The following is a 17,750-nucleotide window of genomic DNA, read 5'->3' on the forward strand; positions in this document are numbered from 1 at the left end:
CTTTTTCATGCACAACTGAGAACACAGGACACTGAATAGCTATAGCTGAATAGTACTGAAGTGCTATTTGTTTTGACAAAGGTAGTTATTTCTCTAAATCTAGATGGGGTGAGATGAAGAATGAACATCACCACCATCCAGGCCAAGAGGAATGTGAGAAAAGCCCCTGTGAACACCCATGAGAAATCCAGCAAGCAGTGGAACTAGTTCAGTTATGTGTAGGGAACCAGCTATACTGAAATATAAAACTTAGCATGAAAAGCTTTCATAATTTACAAACTCAAAGTTCTTTTGCTGAAAAAGAAATCTTCCCTTAAGGCCACCAGTTATTTGGAAGGAGGTGTTTGGTTGGTTGGTTGGTTGGTTTTTGTTTTTGTTTTGTTTTGTTTTTTAAATGCACTTGCAGATCTAGTGCTGTTCATGCAATTTGAGTATTCAAAACCATGTGTAATCTGGACTCTACCCCTTGCACACACCCTTCCACAGTTATCTTGCCAACCTTTTTGGTCAACACCCTGTATAGGACAGATTCCCTGATCCCTTAAATAATTACCTCATTTTTTTCCCAGAACATTGCCAGACTTTTCTTCTACAATAAAAAGGTCAGACATGGATAATGGCAACATACCAAACGTAAACTGCACTTTGGTCAGAAATATTGAATATCTGTAAAATCCTTAAAGGAAAACTTCAAGGGAGGCTCACAACACTTCAGTCTCCCCTCAACTTCTTCAGGATCCTCCCCACACATTTGCAGCCTACATGAATGAATGACCCAAGGGGTTTCAGAATCCCAGATTTTCAGAATCCCAGAATTTCAGAATTTCTCTGTGGAAAAGATCGGTTTCATCCTCAATATTCTCCTTAAGCTGACATTTTAAAAAGTTGTGGATTCTGACACAGAAACCAATAAAAGCAATAACTGGAAAACTAGTTAAATAACTGACAGTACAGTGCCATTTTAAAAATGTGCATTGGTTTTGAATGCCTCTATAAAATAGATTATTAGGAAAATACCTGTCTTGAAGATTATGTAGCTGCTCTGTGACAACGTTTTGGACATTTTCCAGAAAAGCTACTGCAGAAGCCTGACCATTCCGGCTAAAGTATAACACTTCACAATGCTGTATTAGTCAGCAGAATTGGCATGGCTTGCCCTATAACCTGTAACTGCTACTGGAAGATGAGAGTGGGGAAATGGGATGGGGAAGGTTTTATTTTGTTTCTTATTTAACATCTGGCACAAAATCATCTTCCATACACACTTCTTCTTTTCAAAACTTTGACGTTTTTCAAGTTAAATTTTGGGAAGGATTGTGGGAAGTGGATACTTTACATTAAACAACACTTGGATACTGCAGTCTCAGTGCAACTTTCTTGTAATTGTAACTGATTATAATTACTTTCTAGAAGGCCAGCAAGTCTTCCTTTCTTCCCTAGGTTCCCTTCTTTCTCTTTTGCCCTCTACCTTTCTCTATGACCACTGTGACCTATATCAACTAACAAAATGAAATAGGAAAGCATCATATAGAGATCGGATACAAAGACTAAGGGCCACAGTCCCGAGTAGGGAAGATTAAAAGTTCTGGAAACAGGGGCGACAACTGACACTGACATGACAACATCGGGAACTGATACAATTTGGTATGCATTTTTGGCAAAGAACCACCACCCATTAAGAAAGAACAAGTACTTGGACCTCCAAAAGAACAAACTCCTTCCAAATATCACTTAACCAACATCCTCTTTGCCAGGTGAGGCAGGTGTGGGCAGATAAAACAGGCTGTGACACTGTCTCTTTGCACTTTACTGGTAAACATATCAAGGGTATTTTGAGAGAGGAATTTCAAAATCACATTGAGCAGACTCAGTCTGATTTCTCTTCAAAGACTCTTTGCACTTTTGGTAAAAAGCAGAAGAAATACATAGAAAACTCCTTCAGTGCTTCAAAAGTATCTAAATTAACAAATAAGGCACTTAAAGATGGACCCGACTGCTGGCTACCTGAAGAGCTGGAGAAATATTTTGTATCCTTTTGCTAAGAGAAACATCATAGAGAGGAAATACCTTATTCTATTTCCCTTTTGTACACTTAAGATGATGACTGCCTATGAGGATATTTTGTGACAAAGGATAAAGTCTCTTGAAACAGCAGAAAATAACTTATTTGCTAATTTAGTAAGACACAGCAGTAGAATTGCCAGTTGTGTTGTACAATGAGTCCCTTACAATGTAGAATAAATACATTCAGACTGCTAAGAGTTTTCAGAACATTTATGCAAAGTCTCATACATCGAGAGGTCTAAATTTTTGTTTTTCCAACTCTACCCTATAATCCCTGTACCCTAACACAGAGGTAATTATTACCAGTCTCAAGGAAAGGCAGGGTAAAATAAAAACCTGTTACAGATCTGTATACATCTACCTCAACTTACTGAAAACTCCGATAACAGACCATCAACCAGGATAGTTGTTTACTTGAAGAATATAAGGGTTTTCACTTTGTTAATGTGTTGAAACTGTAAGGGACAGGAAATTCTTTAATTTAGTAGCTTGAGGCAAAAGGGTAGCACTATTGAAAGATCAGCACTGCCTTTAATTTTTCTTCAGGCCTGAGTCAACAGTGCAGAACACATTAAATTAATTTACTTTTTTAGTAAGATTTTTCACGATCAGCCAGCAGCTGTCCAAGCACAGCAGCACATCTGAAAGTTAAGACAGCCGCTATTGTGAAATCCTTTTTAAAAACTGGCTCTCTGAACAAGCTGAATAGCAAAACCCTGTATGTGTAATGGCAATTATCCACTTGGAACAACAACTATCTCCCGTGGGGCATGTGAATCACTTCATGAAAATAAGCGTCCTGAATACAAAGATCTCCATGAGCTCTGTGCTCCTTCCTCCTTTTCTCATCAAGATTTTATCTGAAGATGTGGTTTTCATCAGCAAAAAGGGCAGTCGGAGCACTTTTTGATAAACTGCACTTAGTTGTTTGAGCCCCAGACAAGCTGAGACCAGCGAAACATCAAACTGAGTTCTCTAATAAAGATAGTTTTCAGAATTAAATGTCTATTTCTGAGTTCTCTACAAAGACTTGCCAATATGTCTGCCTGTCCCTCAGCAGACAGGACAAGCATCTGGTATGTCCAATCCTTCAGGGCACACAAAAGGCAACTCACCATATCTGAATATAAATTCGCAGGTCTTGTGACTGAACTGTGTTAAGGATATCTCAAGGGAAAACAAAAACAGGTCCTTCAAATTAAACTTAACTTCAGTTACTTTTCCGTTAGTTAGTGCTAAATAACTAATTAGTAACTATTACTATAAACCTATGAAATAGGCCTCACAGGGCTTTAGGAAGCTGACCCTGCAGGTTCCCACTCATCAACTACAATATAAACTTCCAAGTAACATAAAGAGACTTAGGGCTCAGTTTCATGATCACATGAACTTCCACAGCTAGGGAGTTCATTATCTGTACACCTGCTTCTACCACCATGGGGCAAGCCAACATCTTTTTGATGTATGTCAAGAACTACTGGCAGGGCTGAACTATAATCCACATCCTGCACTCCAAAAGCACACCTGGCCTATCTCTACCCTGCCCTACTGAAGCAACATCACAACTTGCTACTGTAAAAAATTTACTCCTGGTGACAAAAAGGCAAGTTAGTCTGCTATGATGGGCGCCATAGTGCTACAATACTTGACTAACACAACTATTAAGTACTGCTATTCTAGTCTGGGACCTGATCCAACTTCGTCTGCTGCTCCATAGCCTACAGATTCAAGGAAATAGTTACATGATGCAAAATATAGATAAGAAATTTTTCTAAAATGCTTCTGAAAGCAGTATCACACTACTATTTCTCCCAAGGACTGTAAGACTAAACATAATTAATGATAATTTTTTGATCCTATCCCAGAGGATGTTATTGATGCTTCTCTATTATCTAGAAATTTACTACATAAAGTCTTTCTACAGCTACTTGTTTCACTGCAGGTTTCATTCTTCCGCTTTTTTGTAAACAGAAGCAAGTTTAAGGAATGACTTTGCTCAATCTCCACAACTGCAGATTACAGCCCTTCATTGCTACATAAACACAGAAGCCAACACTTATGGAAAAAGCCTTACTACCTAGATTTCTGAAAATCCAGTAGAGAACTTAGGTGTCTTGTTTGCATTTAATATCTTTAAAAACCCTGTTATTCTTAGAGACACAAACAAGAACTCCTTCTGTCAAGAGATTAGTACTCTATGCAGCTGACACTAAGCTGATTCCTACTGGTAAGTGAGAATTATTGTTTCAAATAAATATGGAATATAATGAGAAAGCATCTTTCTTAAGAATACCTACAAAGAAGGAAAAAATTTAATACAGACATGCTCTATCAGATTATTCCGGAATAAAATCAGATGAGACAGAACCTCTATACAATCAATAACTTTCAAATAGATTTAGCAGTTAGCTAAGTTCTTTTGCTAAATTTGTTCCCCTGGACTGCAAGAACACTGTAATAAATAAAGAAAAGCAAAAAAAGAGATAATAAACTGAAATATTTCCCTTACTATCTTTTTAAAGAAAATAACAGTAAGATACAACTCAGTCATTAAAAACTTACCTGGAAAACCACATAATCGCAGCTATTTTGACTTGTCTCTACAAAACTCCCAAGTTAACTGCTAACATATGCAAAAGTTATTTTCATAAATGGTTTGCAATGTTACTTAAGAATTTATGTTGTGAAATGTAATTATTTTTGTTTTTTCCCAACTTCACATTCAGTAAATATTTTTCATTCCCTTATGAACCACTGACTTGCAACTGTCACTACAACACCGAACAAAACGTACCTCCCCCAACTCAATGTTATAACAATTCAATGTCTCTACCTCAGAATCTTTGAGTCTCACGTAATTAGATGGGAATACTCCTGATTTATCACCCAGTGTTCCTGTCCACCAGTCACCATCTTTTTTTGTCACAAGAATCATATCACCTTGCTGAAAGGTTAGGTCTCCTTGTTCAGAGCTCTCATAAGTATACATAGCAATATACTCTGCAAGAGGGAAATAAATACAGAACAAGGGAAAACATTTGATAAACTGCTCAATTATCATTTGATAAACCTAATATAATATTGTCTATCCACAGGCTAGATAGAAGATGAATTTATTAAATACTTTATTGATAATTCGTCAATATTTAATACATAAAATAAAATCTTCTAGAGCAAAACTAAATAAAAGCTATCACGAGGCGGCTTGAAGGAAGGAATCTTTTTGATAAAGTAATTTGCAAGTACAATTAAAATTTACGTACTTTATTACTTTATATCAGAAACTACTTTGAACACATTTCTCAATGGTCTCTGTTTTGTGACGATTACTAGCATTTTCAATCTTGGGGACAGAAAAATCTCAGTAACCAAACATCTGTAGATACAGTCTTCATCTTACATATGCTGTTTGGTTCTCATGTACAATGAATTCTTTCATTACTTGAGGCTTTGCATGAAGGGCACACATCTCTTTGCATCTTATGCAACAGATGGCTGGGAAATGTCAGGACAAAGCCCGAATGTGTTCTGTTTTGTTAAAACACAGTCAACTACTTAGTATTCAAGTGCAAAAACACTAATGTAGACTGACATTGAGAAATGCAATGCATAATTGAATCACAGAACTACATGAAAAAACTCTACACAAAGAATTACAAAGAATTTCAGACAATCCAGTAACATTTTTTATACAATTCCTCTTTAACTGAGCAATATCACACTTGCTGTGGGGCATAAAATAGATCACTGACTATTATATCATCTGCTTCTAGGACCAGCTCTGGAAGTAAGAGCAGTTCACAATACTTCAGGCAGACTTTCATGAATACTTGACAAAAACATGCAAGTATTCCATTACAGCTGGAAACTGTTCTCTTTGCTTGAACACTAAATCTGACCAAAAACCTCAGATTTATTACTGAAGTTCAGCAAGAATTCAAACCACAATTACCATCCTTAATGAAAGATATGGTTTGTCTAATGACTGTAGTTGAAGAACACATACATCTGTTTGTACACATATAGACTCACACATTAAAATTCATGATGTATGCTAAATACGTATTTCTTAAATCCTCTACACCTAATGAAATATGGTTTTAGCATCTTCTATTCTATTGCTCTAGGTGACCCTGCTTGGTAGGGGGACTGGACTAGATGATCTCCAGAAGTCCCTTCCAACGTCAACTATTCTGAGATTCTTTGTGATTATTTCTTAAAAATACAGCTTTTTGGACATGTTTTTATTAAAGTTGTGTTCCCTTTTAATACTAACATATAACCTGAGATATTCCATGTTAAAAAAAAATACTTAGCATTTCTAAATTCCATTTCCTGAAATATATAGCAAGCCAGTCTAGTTATATTTTGAAATAACTTATTATCTCACTTTCCATTTTGGATAGATCTTTAACATTCTCTTTTTTTTTCTAATGCTCAATGCCTGTGGCAAATTAAGTACGTCAGTAACCAAAGAGATTCTTTCACTTGAAATCCTATGTAGAATTGTAGTTGAAAAGCTTCAGGTGTTCTGTAGAGATTATATGAAAATGTTCATTTGTAAACTATATTTAGATTAATTGATTTACTCTGTAATTTAAATTAACCTAGCTGGCACTGCCCTGAAGTGGATTAAGAGTGCCCACAGTCTGTTAACACAGCTCATATGGAGGCAATAACCTCCAGATGAAGAGTGGTAACAACCAGGGATGCAAGTTCTTAAAAACCCTCTAGAAAACTGACAGTTGTCTGTGCCTCCTGCTCCATCCTTAAAAAATGGGGGGTAGCCTTGGCTACAAAGATCACAACTTTCAGCTAAAGAAATTAGCTATAAATAGTTTTAATGAAACACTGGAAATGAGTTTTGAGGGCAATTGAGGCATCTATTAATAATTCCTAACATCATGAAGCATATATAGCTACGTGTTTATTTGGCCCTCTGCAAAAAAACATCCTAAATGCTTCCATTGGTTACCAAAATATTTATATACAGAACAGTAGAAGAAATTTTAATAGCATGTGAAATTATTTTTTCTACAGACACAACATCTACAAATTTTTACTACAATCACCTTAAATCACTCTAGAAGCAAACTGATTTGCGCTTCAATTCTAACAGGCCTAATCTTAAAACAGGCTTGTTTGGATGATTCTAGGCTTGTTTTCTGGTAATATGTAGACTGCTTTTATTTCATTACATAGTAGAATACTGTTAGTGCTATTCAGTTTGGAATGCTTACCTTCACCTGACATAGTTGCTTTTGCTGCTGGTGATGCTACTCTTTTGAGACTAGCAGGACTTTCTGAAGAACCAGAATCCATGCTTTAGAAGAGAATAACGGTTATTTAAGAAATTAAACCTTTTCAGAAGATGCTTACTGTATTTTAAAACCAAAATATGCATATACATCCATAAGCAATTCCCTTAAATAGAGATAGTGAATTTACAAATTAAAGCTTTTATGTACAATGGCTAGTCATGGTTAAAATTAGGTAATTACATTAAATACACAAATTGCTACATCTCCTCTTTTCCCTCAAAAGAGGAAAAAATCTAAAATCATTCTAATTTATTTAACTAATGTTAATGTCGCCGTCATGTTACACAGAACCAGATTCTGATTGTTTCATCCTCCAAGAGTAATGGTAAGTGATTAAGCTTTGAGATATATCTTTTTATTTTGGGGAAAGATAATCTAAGACTTACATAGATGTAATTCATAATATCCAAAATACAATTTTTTTTAGTTTCAAGTCACATAAAATTAAGAATTTATTAAACTTTAGATCTTTGTTGGTGATGCATTATGGAAGGAGAACTGAGGTCAGCTTACATATTCCTAAACTGAACTTTTAGAGTTGGAGGCCAAAACACCCTAGAGAAGAGTTGCATAAAATGATTTTTACAGAGTAGATTCCAAACTTTAACACTCAAGTGTGCAACTCTTCATATTTATTTAACTATTACATTATAGACATAAAGTATGGTAAAAGCAAATACAATACCTTGTTGACTTCCTAATGGGGCCTGAAATAAGCTTCACATATGACTTAGGAAACCACCCCTTTTGTCCTTGAACTTCTCCAAACCACCACATATCTTGCTGCTCTAAAACTGTGATGACATCATTTTTGTTGAAATTAAGGTGGTTGTCTTTTTTTGCTCTCCAAGGATACAAAGCCTGTGCTTGAAGCCCCTCCACTTTTTCGCCCTAATGCACATTTGAAAAAAGAGAGTAGTCAGTCATGCACCACCTTTCATAAAGAAAGCTTCTTAAGGAATCTTATTCTTATGCTACTTATTTAGCAACAAAATACACAGACTTCTCCTCAACTGCATAAAGCAAAATATATCAATTAAAATTACAAAATAATACAAGAAATGTTCAAAATCCTCCTCCATTTGTGTTAATATGTAAGCGCTACAATGCAAAATTATTGGGGGTTTGCTTTTTTACAAGTTTTGCAATTAAGATATACATGTCTTAAACCTTGATGAAGCTATTTTGGCAGGGTTTAAAGTAAACTTTATGGAAAATGATGCTTTGCTGCAAGTTATGTATTGTATATTGCAACTTTTTAGTTCTGCTCTAAGACACTAAGGTATTTAGCATTTTTCAGAACAGCACATTAGCTTACAAAAACAGTATGTCCAGTTGAGGAAAATGTAGTGCCTTAACAGATGGACTGAACTCATCTGGTGTGAAGCTTTGCCATTGCTATACCACTTAACTATATAATCCACTTTGGAACAAAGGTTGTTGTCATGTGATTCAATAAAAGCCAAAGGAAGTGACCCAAAAATAGCACCCTGCCAAAACATTAAGACTGGACCACCACAGTTGTAAAAAGCCAGCGCAGAATAGCAGCTTCTTCATGTTAAATTGTGCCACTGCCACTAACTCTTTATCACTTTGAACTGATATAGTTCACCACCAGAGGACTGCTTTAACTGCCAGTGTTCTTTGCTGTCCAGAAGTTCATGCTGGGTCAGAACAGTTTTAATGAACATAGCTGCTCACCTGACCCAAGACAGGAGAGGGAGATGATCCTGTAACAGTTGCAGGAGTGAAAGCTGATCGCTGCCGCAACTGCCCTGCACTGGGAACAGTCAAAGATGGCTGAGCTGCCCAGGCATCCCAGTTATCTGTCTCTGGTTTCTCATTAGTGTTTGTAGGCCATCTGAAAATAAGCAAATGACATTATTCCTATTATTTTCAGCTGAATAACAATGTTCATGTGGGAAGACTGTACAGAAATAAAGACTACATTCTAGGTTTCTTTCTTGTAGTTGAATATTCCATGAGTTATTAGCAGCTTAACTCTCAGGTGGAAGTAGTGCAATCAAACATAGGATTATAATAAATATATCTCTAAAAGGTGATCTCTAAGAACAGTTGCTTGCCCTTACTCATTTACAGCCAGCTGTTTCTTAATTTAATTTAATTTTTAGATGTGTTCCAATACAGTGAAAATAGTAAGTTGTACAGCCTTTATTATGCACAGTGTAAAGAGTTAACCTAATAGAAAATAGTCATAATTCAGTACAAAACTGATTTGAAGTCTTCATACCTGCATGTCACTTATGCATCATATTGCTGCTGCTTATTTTCACTATTAAAATCCTTACCTTTTTTTTTTTTTTTTGCATAAAATTATCTCCTATGGACTTTTTTCAGCTTTTTAGTTTTATGCTCTCTCTTGTCCTTCAAAATGTCAACCAAATCTCAAGATCCACCTCAAAATATCCTCTTAAATGAACAAAATTCTCTGACCTCTAGCAGCATGAACAAAACACCCAGCTTAAATCTAAGTCTTTAACTGTTTCTTGTGCTATTAGTCGGAATAATCAAGTGTTGCTCACCCAAAGGCCACAAACATCACTAACCTGTATCATGTCAATTACTATATGTCATATTAGTATAAATATGTCATGTCATATCAGTATAAATGTTCTGGGTATTGAAACTGAAGCACTGTTTATTTAAAAGCAATAAAGCACATACATGCCAAACATCTTCAGAAAGCTCAATATTTAGTCTTATCCCTCCCTCACCTCTGAGATAAAGTACATTTTTTAGTAGAACAGAAGTTTAAATATCCAGTAGTACTACTGCAACCTACTTGATGAAAATTTTGAATGGTTGATCAATATTGTATGAAGTTAATAAGACATCTTTGGAACACATGTTCTACTTCTATCAGCCTTATTAATGTTGTGATAAGGAACTAATAAATCATCTTTTTATTTTAACTCTGTCATTAACTTATTTTGCATAATCCAAGTTGGACACCTTCAATGAGGGTTGATGTCAATCAGTAAAAGATAAGAAAGGTGAACTTCTTGGGATATCTACAATGGTGTCACCATCCTCACTTAGAGATTTCTCCCATTTGTGATGTGTCCTTCTCTACTGCTCTACATGTTGGGAGCAATTTTTTTTGTGTTGTTTTGCAATCTGTGTACTCTGTGCTAACAGCCCACCACAATGCAATTGATTTAAAAAGACTCAAGCACATTTGCGGTGATAATCACTACCCAAACATACGTTGAACTGAAGTCTGCCCAGTTATTGGCAGTTGTAGTGCACTCTGTAGACGCAGGAGTTCCTAGTGATGTAGTTGTTTCATGCACAGAAACTTTAGGTGCAGCAGCAGCTTCAACTACTGGTTTTACAGATGCTGGAACTTCATTTTCAGGTATTTTCTCTGCGTAGTTTGCAGGGAACCATCCAGTTTTTCCCTTCAATTCTCCACCAAGCCACCCGGGTTCTCCAGTCTGGCTTTCATCCACCTGTAGATGCATTAAGTTAGAAGGTTAAGAAACATAACATATAAATGGAATTTTTACTTGACATAAAATCCATTTCATCCACAGTAATTAACTTTCTTTACTTACAGCAAAATTATACCTTCATTATAAAAACAAGTTCCACCTAGGTAGAGTTTTGTTGTTATTATTAAACGTACTGTTGGAGGATTATGTTGTCAGCTATTCCTTCTATGGCATATCAACAGCTAAGGAAATATTTTGCAATGCAACACTGCTTTGCAATCCATTTTTTTCAAAAATCAAAAAGGTTTTTTTTCTTGGTGATGAAGTACAAAAAGGTTCATTTCAGCCCTAATGCATAAGCCAAGCGTGGGTTTTTTAAATAGTTGCTTGAAAGTCTGTCAGAGTAAACCAGACTTAGAGACACTAGTTCTGGAGACTCCATTAAATAGTGCTATATCTGGTTTAACTAATGCAACATGAAGATTTTAACAAGTTCCCTGTATTTCCTTTTTCAGAAAATAGAACAGAAACACAGCATATTAAAATTAACCCTTGTCACACAAATTCAAAACCAAACCAAACAAAACAAATCTAATATATTTATTCAAATTAATTCCACAGTAAAAAAACAATTGCAGAAGAAAAATAATTCACCATTGCCACCCCTCATGACTCATGAATCGATAGGGTGGTTAAACACTGACAAGGCATCTGGAGGTTGCAGAAACTTTTTTTAAAGAAAAAAGGCAGTAATTTTATTAGGGGTAATTATAATAATTATGGTAAATTTGGTGATCTAGCCATCTAACCTCTTTGATACTCTAAAGAAATTTCAGTTTTAAGGGTTTAAGCAAACCCTTATATACAAATATGCCTTGCACCTTTTACATGTAAATAATGTCTACTATCTACAACTATCTGCTGTGCATAGCTGCAGATTTCCCTAGTAATTAAAACCAGGCTAGTAATGAAAAGTCAAATGACTAGCCCTACACAAGGGCTGTTTTTGGCAAGAATTTCTCTCAACTGTTTAGTCCAGTAACAATCAGTATTTTAAAATGCTTAAAAGTTTCAAATGAGAGCATAAATCAATTAACTGGTGCAGTTAACAGTACAGCAGTCAGTGAGAGACGCTTAAATCTGTAATATGAAATCACTTGACCCTACCTCCCAAGCATCCGTTATCATCTTGAAGGATTTGTTGTTAACAGTATGCTTCGTGAGCTAAGGAATTAGTAATAGTATCCTTTTCAGACATTGGGATTTTCAGAATATAATGACATTATACAGCAACAGCATACGGTAGTATCTCAAGCTAGCTGCTCTGACAGTTGGAAACACACCTATCTATTTATTCTATTAATTTTAACAATATAAACTGATCAGCTGTTTCAAAAAAAAAAAGGGGTGGGGGGAACAGTGGCAAAAAAGAAGTATTTGTGGCAATGGTGTAAACGAGTTGCTTTAGATAAGGGTGGGAACGTTGTTTTGTAGAGAAGTGACTCAAACTGAAGCAGCAAAGCCTCTGCCTCTGATTGTCCCTAGGTTACTCATTTGAGCTGCTGATAGATTGCTTTGCTTTACTCCATGTCTTGACTCTTTGACTGCCTACTATTGTAATTTCTATCCCACACTCCTCTTTTGGTGCAAAACAATCCATTATTTCTGCTTTTTGTTGCACCCATCTTCTGTCTCAGCCCCTATTAACTCAAAGCGAAATGAATGGAGTACATGCTTGACCGGTTCAATGTGGTTTTACTGCAGTGCAGAGCAAAATTTCCACTGCAGTACTGAATAGGATTGTTAGAGCAGCAGTATGAGTGATGGGAGGTCACAGCAGAGGGTGAATCTTGGGAGAGCAAGCGAGAAATGGTTTGCATCAGCACCTGATGCAAAGTTTAAAATCTAAACAGTAATAATATACACGCAGTTTGGACTCTCACTCAGTTTTCAGGTAGTAACTAGAATCATTAATATACAAAGGAATAAGCACTGAAAGACGAAAATCTGTTACCATGACCTTCTAAAATGGCCATCCTTGAAACAAATCACAGCAATACAAAAACCACTGTGAGTTTTCAGAAAAAAATGTTTTGTACAAGCAGACAAAAAAAATACCAAAGGGATTTTTAAAGCAACTGATTTAATGTCTCCTTAGAAGAGTTTTAAGTTAAAATAATTCTTAAAACACCTTATTAAGATACTCAAATGTATGCTTATTCAGTCAAATTAGGTTTTCATCATATACTCATGAAAAGACACTTTGAAAGATCATTTTCACTTTATAATTCATTAAAAATGTTCTCTCAGTCATTCATATAAAATATAATCTGCATCTCTTTTTGTAGTACAGTACTAGAACTTTAAATACATTCCTTCGAACCTTTTAAAAATTAATTTGTTCCAATTTCCTTATATTTTTACACCCACCATCCCAAGTCTCTACAACAGACTTTTATTGCAGATCATTTTTTTCCAAAATACAACTAGACTTTGAACGTATACCCAAACACTGAATTACAGCGTGTGTATTTTTCATTTATTTAACTGTCCTTTAGAGCCACAGCTTACAAATTCTCGTTCCCTGTGGTTCAACACAACAAACACCAGAGGTAACAGCAATACCATTCCTAGCTACAGAAGCATTAGGCACAGTCAATATCTCTGTCAGCTCTGCAGAGGCCTACCCCGCTTTGAGCTGGCTTGTGTATCACTAGCAGTGCATGTACACAAAAACAGAAGTCCTGCTTTACAGTAGCAATTAATTCCACATATGAAGTGAAAACCTAATACTCTCCAAAAAGTATTTAATGAAAGCTAACCAGAGTATCATAGTCTGTTTTGTTTAGCTACCCATCAAATCATCGTTTTAATTCTACTTCATGTGTAGGCCTTTGGTCTCGCTACTGGGAGAGTACTGGGTTTCCTAGTACAATGCTGAATATAAGCTCTGCACGCCAGAGGCCATATGTTGATTACGCCTACACAGGGTCTAAGACAACAAAGCTGCCTATGTACCCAATACAAAGAACAGTCCTTCTGACTTTCACAATCAACAGCCAACAAAACCGACAACAAACTACCATTATCATATTGACTTAGACTTCTCGTTTAAGCTTCTTTTATGAACTTTCTATTTAAATTATGTTCTACTATCAGAGCCACTGCAGTTCAGAAACTCCGTAATTCAACTGTATTTCACTGAATTGTACTTGTTTATTTAAATAAGCTGCATTATATCAAAGAGTGCCAGTAACAACAGAATCCATTCACTTACTCCAAGATGGAGCCTAACAGCAGCAAATGCCAGCAGGACCCATTTTGTCAGAGAGCTATCCAAAGGAAAAGAATTGCACACATCGCATACACATACCCATACACATAATAGAAACTTAAGTTCTTGAATAGACAGAGCCCTGAACCAGGCATGGCTTTCTTGGCTCAGAATATATTTTGTTCCCAGACAAAAGCTTGGTTAACTTATAGTTAGGGTTATAAATCAATCTACATAGTGAAAGGCCTCAGTCTTACAGTAGAAGTTATTTCAAGTATGTAAAAAGGTAAGAAGCAGAGAAAGCAGAAATCCAAGGTAAGATGCAAAAATCCTTTAATTAAAAAGTAGATGTGTTTTCTTAAAAATACAGCCCACGCCCCACACATTCTCTAAACTACTTCACATATATTAGTCCTATAGATAGCTAGCACATGTACTGGAAAGTAAAGCAGAAGAAAGCTCTCCCCATCTACACTTTTGCAAATACTTCTTTCAGAATGAAGCCTTCTTCTCCTTCATTCCTACCAAGACAGACCTCAACATTCATGCACAGTGTAAAAGTGTATTACACTGTTGTCAAATGCTATTTACAAGCTATACACCTATTAAAGCCTCAAGTCATTCTGACATAATGAATTCTGCAGTCCTGTTTAAACCCAGGATTTAGGCCTGTTTTCCATGTGCTCTGTCAATGGATGTGTGCTTCAGCTGGATTCTTTGCTCATAGCAGTGACAGTTTGGGTAACATCTCCTGTATATCTATATGATACAGGACATGATTTCACAGGCCTGCACAGGCAAAGCCTTTTATAGTGTTAAGATGGGTAAATACTGAAGTTACCTATGTTAGAACACAATTACTTTAAGCAAAGTTTTTCTTGTTGCACACAGTAAACTCCTAACTGTAGAGGTCAGCTGAACCATTTATGTCATAAATGAAACATCAGACACACTTTAACATGTAAGCTTGTAAATCATTATTTTCCAAAAGACGTAACTGACTCAAACCTTGTAGACCCACATGACACGACAAACACTTAAGGACAGATAAGAGTCTAGGAATCCAAATGCCCATTATCAAAAGTAAATTCTGCTCCATTGTACTTAAATTACTTTTGACAATGTGAGTTGATTTGTTACTTCACCCTACATAAACTCAAAAACAAGTAAACTACATGGTAACAAAATCTGTATTTATGAAAATGAATAAATTGCATAGACTTCCTAACAGTCATATGGCACACTTACCCATTCCCTTTTAACCTCCATCAGGAAAGCAATGATTTAAAGCAAGGCAGAATTATAACACATTTCGCAAAAGTGTTTTACTTATATTAATTTTCTAAGAGTAGCCCATTTAAGCAATTACTACAGAGCAGGGGATAAATCCCACAAGGATTAGTCATCAGGTTTAATTATTGTTAGAAGTGTTTTAAATAAAGAAAACTGAGCTAGAGAATATTCTTTTCTAGAGTAAGCTATAATAAAGTCCAAAATAAAATATAGAAAAACTTATGTTGTACCAAAGACTTTATTTAAAACGTGTGAAGTGCTCCTTAAAAACACATATTTTTGGCAAAGTGGTATTTCCCTGTGAGTCTACCTAATAGTGAGCACTTTTTGAAAAAAATAATTAAAAAAAAATTTACTTATATGTCGAGGCTACAATCTATTTCCCAAGAAAGAGAGATATAGCATTTTCTGAGAGCCCAAGGAGACCCATGTACCTATATCCTCTCTAATTTAACAGCTGACTGATCAATACTATTTCTTGATGAAGAATAATAGCACATTGCAATTTTATTCAGAATGGGATCAGACCTCTTCCCAAGTCATTCAGTACTGCTGCTAACACAGGATTCACTTAATTTCCAGAAGCAGATTTTAATGTCACAAATACCTCATTGTGACACAGCTGAATCAACAACAACAACAAAAAAGGATGAGAGATGAGGGCTCATCTCCCTAGAATAGATGCATTTCTTTTATAGATATCATTGCAATTTATGACAGTCTACAAAGGGTAATTTTTTTTCTAAAATCCATTATTACTGAACTGTGTCAAAATGCAATGACTCTTAAAATATTTTTGGAACACTAGAATGAATATACTTTCCTACAGTGAACAAAATAGCATTTAATTTCCACACCGGGCATTTTCATTATGAATAGACGTGAGCATGCTAAGATCATACTAGCCAGTTATTAATACTGCAGTCATTAACAACAGAATTGTAACTTAAAAATATAGTTGTGCCAAAAGCAGAAGACAGCTTTAGAGAATATGAAGTTTAACACAACAGTTATAGGCAGCCCATATTCCATTATCTCATCATCTATTTTAAAAATGAATGGAAATGCTTCTGTATCAACACACCTGCAATCAAATGTTTAGGTTTTGAAGTTTCCCTTTTTTCTGAAATGACATTTCATCTACTTTATATCTTCTTGAAAATAAATGTAAAAGCGTCTCACAAAAGAGTTAAGTAGATAAAAAGCAAAAAATAAGAACAGAGTAATTACAGAAATGATTTCAAGCTACAATTAAATTAGGTCATTATCTCAAAAACTGTCACCAAAAGAGTTGTAGAAAAAAATCTAAAAACACTACCCTACAAAGCCTTGGCTAATGTTTATGGGATCCTGACAGAAGTATGGCCATCTTGTAGCATAGTATGATTGTTTCACTTGGTATTACAATGGACATCACATTTTCTTAACAAAGGCAATTTTTAAAATTATTTTTTTAACACTGCTCTAGTACTACTCCTATATAAAAAAAAAAAAGTAAATTTCTTAAAAACATACTTTTATCAAAGCCACTTTTTGATTTAACCCATAGCAGCCACTCTCTCAATACAAAATAAAAGTAACTTTAACCCCTAGGTACCTTGAAGGACAAAAAACCTCTCACAGTGACAACTTTTGTAAAGGAACGTTTTCAAACATTTTGCACCTCAAACACACACAGCTCAGCATATTACAGCTGATATGATCCACTCATAGATTATGTTTAAACTTTACATTACAGTGAATTCTAAGAAGCTATATGTTATTGTAATAGGTAATCTGCAATATCACATCCTGTATATTTTGATATTCACTGAAATATTTTTCACAAATTTGTAAAAAAAAAAAAAAAATAAAATACTGCCACATATAATTCTTCTCACACAAATGCAAAATATATATATATTTATTATTTTTTTAAATATCATAATCCATTCTTACCATGACTATGTCGCCAGGCTGAATAGTGATTTCATCGTGGCTTCTTGATTCAAAAGGATACAGTGCTCTATAATACACTATTTTTACATCCTCCTGAGCAGAAATTGTTAGAGGAGCTTTTTCTGAGCAAAGAAAAAAACACAGATACAAAAAAAAAAGGCATTATTTTTATAGACTTGAAAAATGAGGCAAAAGTGGATACCATAAAGTAACAAACCTTACATTGTCTGTAGAAAGTATGTTATCCTTTTACACAAGGGGAAATAGGAAAAAGCGTGTTTTTAAATGATTGCTTACTATTTTCTCATCTTAATATGTATAATATTACTACATTTTAACATGATGTACACGACTATTTGTAGAAAGAATCATGCACTTACGATGCAACATACATGACTTCTCAAA

At 35.2% G+C, this 17,750-nt stretch overlaps 1 protein-coding gene across 9 annotated transcripts in view; it reads right to left on the reverse strand.

The window, feature by feature from the left end:
• The window catches only part of ITSN1 (intersectin 1), a 123,324-nt gene that overhangs the window by 33,244 nt on the left and 72,330 nt on the right, over window positions 1–17,750 (reverse strand). For all 9 annotated transcript variants that reach the window (XM_068688832.1, XM_068688815.1, XM_068688825.1 and 6 more), the window contains 6 exons: window positions 17,346–17,467; window positions 10,614–10,858; window positions 9,087–9,246; window positions 8,071–8,276; window positions 7,305–7,387; window positions 4,898–5,064 (listed from right to left, as the gene is read on the reverse strand). In XM_068688832.1, coding sequence (XP_068544933.1) covers window positions 4,898–5,064; window positions 7,305–7,387; window positions 8,071–8,276; window positions 9,087–9,246; window positions 10,614–10,858; window positions 17,346–17,467 — 983 coding nt within the window. The remainder of the gene's footprint in view (window positions 1–4,897; window positions 5,065–7,304; window positions 7,388–8,070; window positions 8,277–9,086; window positions 9,247–10,613; window positions 10,859–17,345; window positions 17,468–17,750) is intronic.

This window comes from Anas acuta, chromosome 1 (genome assembly GCF_963932015.1).
Source record: "Anas acuta chromosome 1, bAnaAcu1.1, whole genome shotgun sequence".
In the NCBI taxonomy this organism is placed as follows: Eukaryota; Metazoa; Chordata; class Aves; order Anseriformes; family Anatidae; genus Anas; species Anas acuta.